The sequence below is a fragment of the Amblyraja radiata genome, chromosome 17 (genome assembly GCF_010909765.2).
Source record: "Amblyraja radiata isolate CabotCenter1 chromosome 17, sAmbRad1.1.pri, whole genome shotgun sequence".
Classification (NCBI taxonomy): Eukaryota; Metazoa; Chordata; class Chondrichthyes; order Rajiformes; family Rajidae; genus Amblyraja; species Amblyraja radiata.
This window is the reverse complement of record NC_045972.1, coordinates 1,145,073-1,152,336: the sequence shown is the minus strand read 5'-3', so window position 1 is coordinate 1,152,336 and position 7,264 is coordinate 1,145,073. Positions and strand designations below refer to the sequence as shown.

The following is a 7,264-nucleotide window of genomic DNA, read 5'->3' as shown; positions in this document are numbered from 1 at the left end:
CCTGCCCCGTGTCACCCAGCACCCTGCCCCATGTCACCCTGCCCCGTTTCACCCAGCACCCTGCCCCGTGTCACCCAGCACCCTGCCCCATGTCACCCTGCCCCGTTTCACCCAGCACCCAGCCCCACAGGGCTCTGACGGTTTTGTCCACAAACACCACCTGCCTCCTTCCTCTGTGGCCAGTGCATGGTACAAGGTGGAACAATGAGCAGCACGGTCATTGCTGCCTATACTGCCACATCATCTATCATGTAAGCACATGCATTTATATAAAGAGCACTCGATACTGCTGTTTTACAGTAATGTTCAGCTCTGGACACAAGAGCCTGCAGATATTGGAATCTGCATTCTGTCATGGATTGATTACAGAGGTCTTGCTTTTCGTCACTAAGATGATGGTGGTCTTCTGATTTCGCCTACATTCACAGGTTAAAGCCAGGTCTGCTGCAAACAAGTCAAACGATCCCGAGTGGGACGACAAGGCAGCTATAATAATAATAATAATAAATTTTATTTATGGGCACCTTTCAAGAGTCTCAAGGACACCTTACAAAAATTTAGCAAGTAGAGGAAAAACATGTAAGGGGAATGAAATAAATAGTAGAGACATGACTAGTACACAAATTAAAGACAGAATTCAATTCAAAACACAATATGAGGCAATTCAAGCACAGATGAAAAGGGAGGGGGACGTGGGGCTAAGGATAGGCAGAGGTGAAGAGATGGGTCTTGAGGCGGGACTGGAAGATGGTGAGGGACACGGAATTGCGGATCAGTTGGGGGAGGGAGTTCCAGAGCCTGGGAGCTGCCCTGGAGAAGGCTCTGTCCCCAAAACTGCGGAGGTTGGATTTGTGGATGGAGAGGAGACCGGCTGATGTGGATCTGAGGGACCGTGAGGGTTGGTAGGGGGAGAGGAGGTCAGTGAGATATGGGGGGGGCAGATGGTGGAGGGCTTTGTAGGTGAGGACCAGGATTTTGTAGGTGATCGGTGGGAGATGGGAAGCCAGTGAAGTTGTTTGAAGACTGGAGTGATGTGATGCCAGGATTTGGTGTGGGTGATGAGTCGGGCGGCTGCGTTCTGGACCAGTTGGAGTCGGTTGATGTAGGTGGAGCTGGTGCCAAGGAGAAGTGAGTTACAATAGTCCAGTCGGGAGGAGATGAAGTGCATGGATGAGTCTCAGCAGCGAGAGGTGTGAGAGAGGGTCTGATTTTGGCGATGTTGCGGAGGTGAAAGAAGGATGTTTTAATGACATGGCGGATGTGAGGCTCAAGGGAGAGGGTGGAATCAAAGATCACGCCAAGGTTGCGGGCCTGGGGAGATGGGGAGACAGTGGTGCCGTCGATGGTGAGAGTGGGGTTATTGATTTTGCTGAGTGTGGATTTGGAGCCTATGAGGAGGAATTCTGTTTTATCGCTGTTGAGTTTGAGGAAGTTATGTTGCATCCAGATTTTTATAGCTGACAAACAGGAGTTGATATGGGAGAGGGGGGGGGGTTGTGGGGGGATTTGGTGCCGAGGTAAATCTGGGTGTCATCGGCGTAACAGTGGAAGTCCAGGTTGAAGTGGCGGAGTATCTGACCAAGGGGTAGGATGTAGATGATGAAGAGGAGGGGGCCGAGTACGGAGCCTTGGGGAACGCCTTGAGTGACTATGGCTGTAGTAGAGGTGTGGTTATGGAGAGAGATTAAGTGGGATCTGTTGGAAAGGTAGGAACGGAGCCAGCTGAGTGCAGAACCTTCAATGCCAAGGTCCCCAAGTCTGGTGAGCAGGATGTTATGGTTCACTGTATCGAAGGCTGCACTCAGGTCGAGGAGGATGAGGATGTTGAGGGAACCAGTGTCAGCAGAGGTGAGGAGGTCGTTAAGGACTTTGAGGAGAGCAGTTTCTGTGCTATGGAGGGGGCGAAAGCCAGATTGGAGGGGTTCAAGTAGGTTATACGCAAGGAGGTGGGAATGAAGTTGTGACGCAACGATACGCTCCAGGGTTTTTGAAAGAGAGGGGAGGTTTGAGATTGGGCGGTAGTTAATGAGAGAGGAGGGATCAAGACCAGGTTTCTTTAAGATTGGTGTGACAGCAGCAGTTTTGAAAGCGGAGGGGATAATTCCTTGGGACAATGAGGAGTTGAAGAGATTAGTGAAGTTGGGGCAGAGAACGGGGAGGCAGGACTTCAGCAGGGGAGTGGGGAGAGGGTTTGGAAGAGCTGATGAGTTTGGAGATTTCAGTAGGGGTGACCAGGTCAAACTGGGAGAGGAAGCAGTGTGGAGGAGGGGTAAGGAGGTCAGTGGAGATGTTGAAAGGAGGGGCCTTGGTAGGTGGTGGAGTAGATGCTGGGGAGTCGGGTACAGGGGATAAAGATTGATAGATGGTGCTGATTTTATCAGCGAAAAAGTGGAGGAATGTGTTGCAGAGAGCCGGAGTAGAGGTAGGGAGAGTGTTGGCTCGAGGCTTGAGGAGGTTGCCCACTGTGGAGAAGAGGCTTCTGTGGTTTAGGCAGGGGTCGGTGAATATGGAGGAGAGGTAGGCAGATTTTGCAGCAATTAGGGCATCTTTGTAGGCAGTGAGGTGGAGTTTGTAAGCTTCATGGTGGACTGTGAGAGATGATTTCTTTGTGAGTCGTTCAAGTCGGCGACCAGTCTGTTTCAGCTTACGAAGTGCAGGTGTGTACCAGGGTGAAGATGTGTTAAAAGTTACGGTTCTTGTTTTGAGGGGGGCCAGAGTGTTGAGGGAGGTAGACAATGTGGAGTTGAGATGGTTTGTGAGATCATCAGGTGAGATGGGGGTTGAGTCCAGGGGGAGAGTGGTGGAGAGCAGGTCAGAGAGATGGTGGGGATCGATGGATTTTAGATTACGGAAGGTGATTTCTCGGAGGAAGCGGGGGCGAGGTGTCGGAGAAGGGATGGTGAACCGTATAAGCTTATGATCAGAGAGGGGGTAGAGGCTATGATCACCGCAAAGTCATCAAGGATGCCAAGAGACAATACCAGGACAAACTTGAGTCCCAGCATAATCACTCGGACACATGGAGAATGTAGCACCGTCTGAGTAAGATAACTGGCTGCAGAGCGAGGTCTGGCCACATCATTGGTGATACTGTGACCCCACCTGATGAACTAAATACTTTCTCTGCTTATTTTGAGCAGAAGGCCAACAGGGAGGTGACACCTGGCCCTTCAGTATTACAGTGTGCCTCTTCCCAGAGTGACTTTTGCAAAGGTTAGATCGGCCTTCCTGAGGGTAAACCCACAAACAGTAACTGGCCCAGATGGAGTTCCAGGCCGTGTCCTTAGTAGCTGTGTGGACCAGCTAGCGGGATATTCACGGATATCTTTGATCTTCTCCTACTCCGTTCCGAGGTACCCACCTGCTTCAAGAAGACCACCATCATCTTAGTGATGAAAAGCAAGAAGCCTAAACGACTACCATCCAGTGGCCTTGACATCCACCATCAATAAAAGTTTTGAGAAACTAGTTATGGAACGTAATAAATCCAGTCTACCCAGCGGCCTTGACCCAATCAGCGGCCATCACCTACCGCCACAACAGGTCGACAGACGATGCCATCGCCCTAGCCCTACACTCATCCCAGGAATACCTGGATAAGAGAGATACCCAAGTCAGACTCTTATTCATAGACTAGAGCCCTTAATACCACTGTACCACCCTCGCCATTATCACCAAAACACACGGTACTTGGAGTCAGCACTCATCTGGATCCTCAACTTCCCCCAATAAGTGAAGATAGGGGACAAATCATCCTCTACGATATTCCTCAACGCAACAAGGATGCGTTCTCAGCCCCCCTTTAATCCTTGTACACCTAACGACTGTGCCACCATGTACCAATCTGATTTGATTTACAAATTCGCAGACGGCACCACCATTGTGATCTTGATTGGTTGGCCAGGGTGGCTGAGGAATGGTTGATGGAATTTAATACAGAGAAATGTGAGGTGTTGCATTTTAGGAAGTCTAATATGGACAGGACCTACACAGTGAATGGTAGGGCTCTGGGGAGTGTTGTAGAGTAGAGCGATCTAGGAGTGCAGGTGCATGGTTCCTTGAAGGTCGAGTCTCAGGTAGATAAGGTGGTCAAAAAGGCAAAAAGGTCATTGGCCTTCATCAGCCAGAGTATTGAGTATAGAAGTTGGGGGGTCATGTTGAGTTGTATAAGACATTGGTCAGACCGCATGAGAATATTGTGTTCAGTTCTAGGCACCGTGTTATAGTAAAGACTAGACCAAGTGCAGACCCGTTGGGTCTGTTCCCCCAACGTGCGGTAGTGGGGGGGGGAGGCGGCATGCAGCGTCACACACTAACTATCCCCCGCCCCATCCCCCCCCCCGCACTCACGCTAATTACCCCCCTTGATATTATATTAATTTGCTCCTTTTACCCCATAACCACCCTATCTACTGACGCATAGCCCCCAACTTGCAGTCACATCTAGAGAGGAGGGGGGGGGGGGGGGCGGACGGGGGTAGAGAATGAGGGCAGAGAGAGAAGGGGCAGAGACAGAGAGAGAGACAGAGACACAGAGAGAGGGGCAAGAGGGATAGGGGGATGGAGAGGAGGATAAGAGGGTGGGTGAGGGGGGAAAGGTGGGGGAGGAGAGAGAGAGGGTGAGAGTGAGGGGGAGTGAGAGGGGGTGCTGAGAGGGGGGTGAGGGGGAGAGGTGGGGAGCGGGGAGGGAGGCGGGAGGGTGGAGGGAAGAGGGTAGGGGGTGTGGAGGGGAGGGGGTTTAGGGGAGGGAGGGAGGGTGGGGAGGGGAGGGGAGGAGGGGAGAGAAAGAGAGAGGGGGAGAGAGGGGGGAGGAGAGAGGGGGGAGGGGGAGAGAGAGGGTGTGCTGAGAGGGGGGTGAGATGAGGGGAGGGGGGTTTAGGGGAGGGACGGTGGGGGAGGGGATGGAGGGGAGGAAAAAGAGGGGAGGGAGAGAGAGAGGGAGGGGAGGGGGGAGAGGCCGAGGGGGGGGAGAGGAGATGGGGGGTAGAGGAGGGGGAGGGGAGTGGAGGGGGGAGAGGAGGGGGGGAGGAGAGGGGGGGAGGAGGAGGGGGGAGGAGAAGTGGGGTGAGGAGGGGGAGAGGAGGGGGAGAGGAGAGGGGGAGAGAGGAGAGGGTGAGAGGAGAGGAGAGGGGGAGAGGAGAGGGAGGAGAGGGGGGAGAGAGGAGAGGAGGGAGAGGGGGAGAGAGGAGAGGGTGGTAGAGGAGGGGGAGGGGAGTGGAGGGGGGGAGAGGAGGGGGGGGGGTAGAGGAGAAGGGGGAGAGAGGAGAGGGGGGGGGCAGAGGAGAGGGGGAGAGAGAGAGAGTAAGAGAGAGGGATAGGGAGAGAGAGGAGGGGAGAGAGAGAGAGAGAGAGTGCCTTTTTAATTCAACCCAAACAACCATTTGCAGGCAATGCTTTTTTACTTCAAACTAACTATATTTTCATTTTCAAACCAAATTAAGGGTACTCACAGTGCTATAGACATTTGTTCAGTGTCATTCAGAGCTCAGAGTGACAGAGACTAATTGACAGAGCTCCAGCTTGCAGAGACTAATTGAGGCACACCACTTCCTGGTTTTATAGTCCCTTCCCCTGCCTCCAGCGGGGGCAGCAGAAAGAATGGGGAATTTTGTAAAAACATTAATATCTCTGTCATTTTTCATCGACAGGAAAAATCCTCGGCACACATACGGCGGAGGGGGGCTCTGAGCAAGGTGGCCAAAAATGACGGCCGTAGGTGGCGGCGTTCTCTCAGAAATCGCAGCACAGATGGCCAAAACCGATCAAGAACAGACTTTTAGTAATATAGATGGAGAGGGTACAGAGAAGATTTACAAGGATGTTGCTAGGGCTAGATGTTCTGAGCTATAGGGAGAGGTTGAGTAGGCTGGGACTATTCCTTGGAGCGCAGGTGGATGATAGGTGATCTTAGGTGTATAAGATCATGAAAGGAATAGATTGGGTAGATGCATAGAGTTTCTTGCCCAGAGTAGGGGAATTGAGGACCAGAGGACATAGGTTTAAGATGAAGGGAAAAAGATTTAATAGGAAACTGAGGGTTAACTTTTTTCACACAAATGGTGGAGGGTGTATGGAACAAGCTGCCAGAGGAGGGTAGTTGAGGCAGGGACTATCGCAACATTTAAGAAACAGTTAGACAGGTTTGGAGGGATATGGACCAAGCGAGGCCAGGTGGGATTAGTGTAGCTGGGACATGTTGGACGGTGTGGACAAGTTGGGCCGAAGGGCCTGTTTCCACACTGTATCACTCTATGACTCTATTGTGGGCCAGATATCAAATAATTATGGGAAATGAAGGAGATCGTCCTGGTGTCAAGACAACAACCTTTCTCTCAATGTCAGCAAGACAAAGAAGATAGTGATCGACTTCAAGAAGTGATTCGGTACACGTGTGTCTGTGTGTCTGTGTATGTGTGTGTCTGTCTGTGTGTGTGTGTGTGTGACTCTGTGTCTGTGTATGTCTCTGTGTTTCTGTGTGTGTGTGTGGCTCTGTGGCTGTGTGTGTCTGTGTTTCTGTGTCCCTGTGGCTGTGTGTGTGTGTCTCTATCTGCGTGTGTGTCTGGGTGTGTCTCTGTCTGTGTGTGTGTGGGGAGGGGGACAATGGAGAGACAGAGGGAGGGGGGATTTTCAGTTTGCAAACCACACGTTTTCAGTTAAGAGTTGGACACGATTACTGTCAATATGAGCAGCTCATGGAGCAGAGTCAGAATGAGAAACACTGCTCGGCTCTCAGACACACTCGTGGAGTGAACTGTAGATATAAACGTGGCTGGGGGTAGAGAAGTGGGGAGAGTGGGAGGGAGAGGGAGAGAGAAAGAGAGAGAGAATTGGAGAGAGAAGAGAGTGGAAGTGGGGAGAGAGAGGGAGAGAGAGAGAGGAAATTGGAGAGAGAAGAGAGAGAGGAAGGGGGGAGAGGGAGAGAGAGAATTGGAGAGAGAAGGGGGGAGAGAGAGAGGGGGTTGGAGAGAGAGAGAGAGAGAATTGGAGAGAGAAGGGGGGAGAGAGAGAGGGGGTGGAGAGAGAGAGAGAGAGAGAATGGGGAGAGAGAGAGAGGAAGGGGAGAGGGAGAGAGAGACGTGGGGAGAGAATTGGAGAGAGAGAGAGAGAATTGGAGAGAGAGAGAGAGAGAGTTCTCCCTTCTGCCTCACTACCACTGTTGGCTGCCCTTTGTGAGGTGATTGGAGACCAAAACCAGTTCCTCTTTAGATCTCCCTCTCACTACCTCCCTCTCCCTCCTTCTTTAGAGAGGGGGGGGATGATGAGG

General features: G+C 51.9%; 1 protein-coding gene across 1 annotated transcript in view; it reads left to right on the top strand.

The window, feature by feature from the left end:
- Window positions 1-410, top strand: part of slc7a10 (solute carrier family 7 member 10) — a 36,929-nt gene extending 36,519 nt beyond the window's left edge. The window contains exon 5 of the mRNA XM_033036497.1: window positions 301-410. Coding sequence (XP_032892388.1) covers window positions 301-410 — 110 coding nt within the window. The remainder of the gene's footprint in view (window positions 1-300) is intronic.
- The last annotated feature ends 6,854 nt before the right edge of the window (window positions 411-7,264 follow it).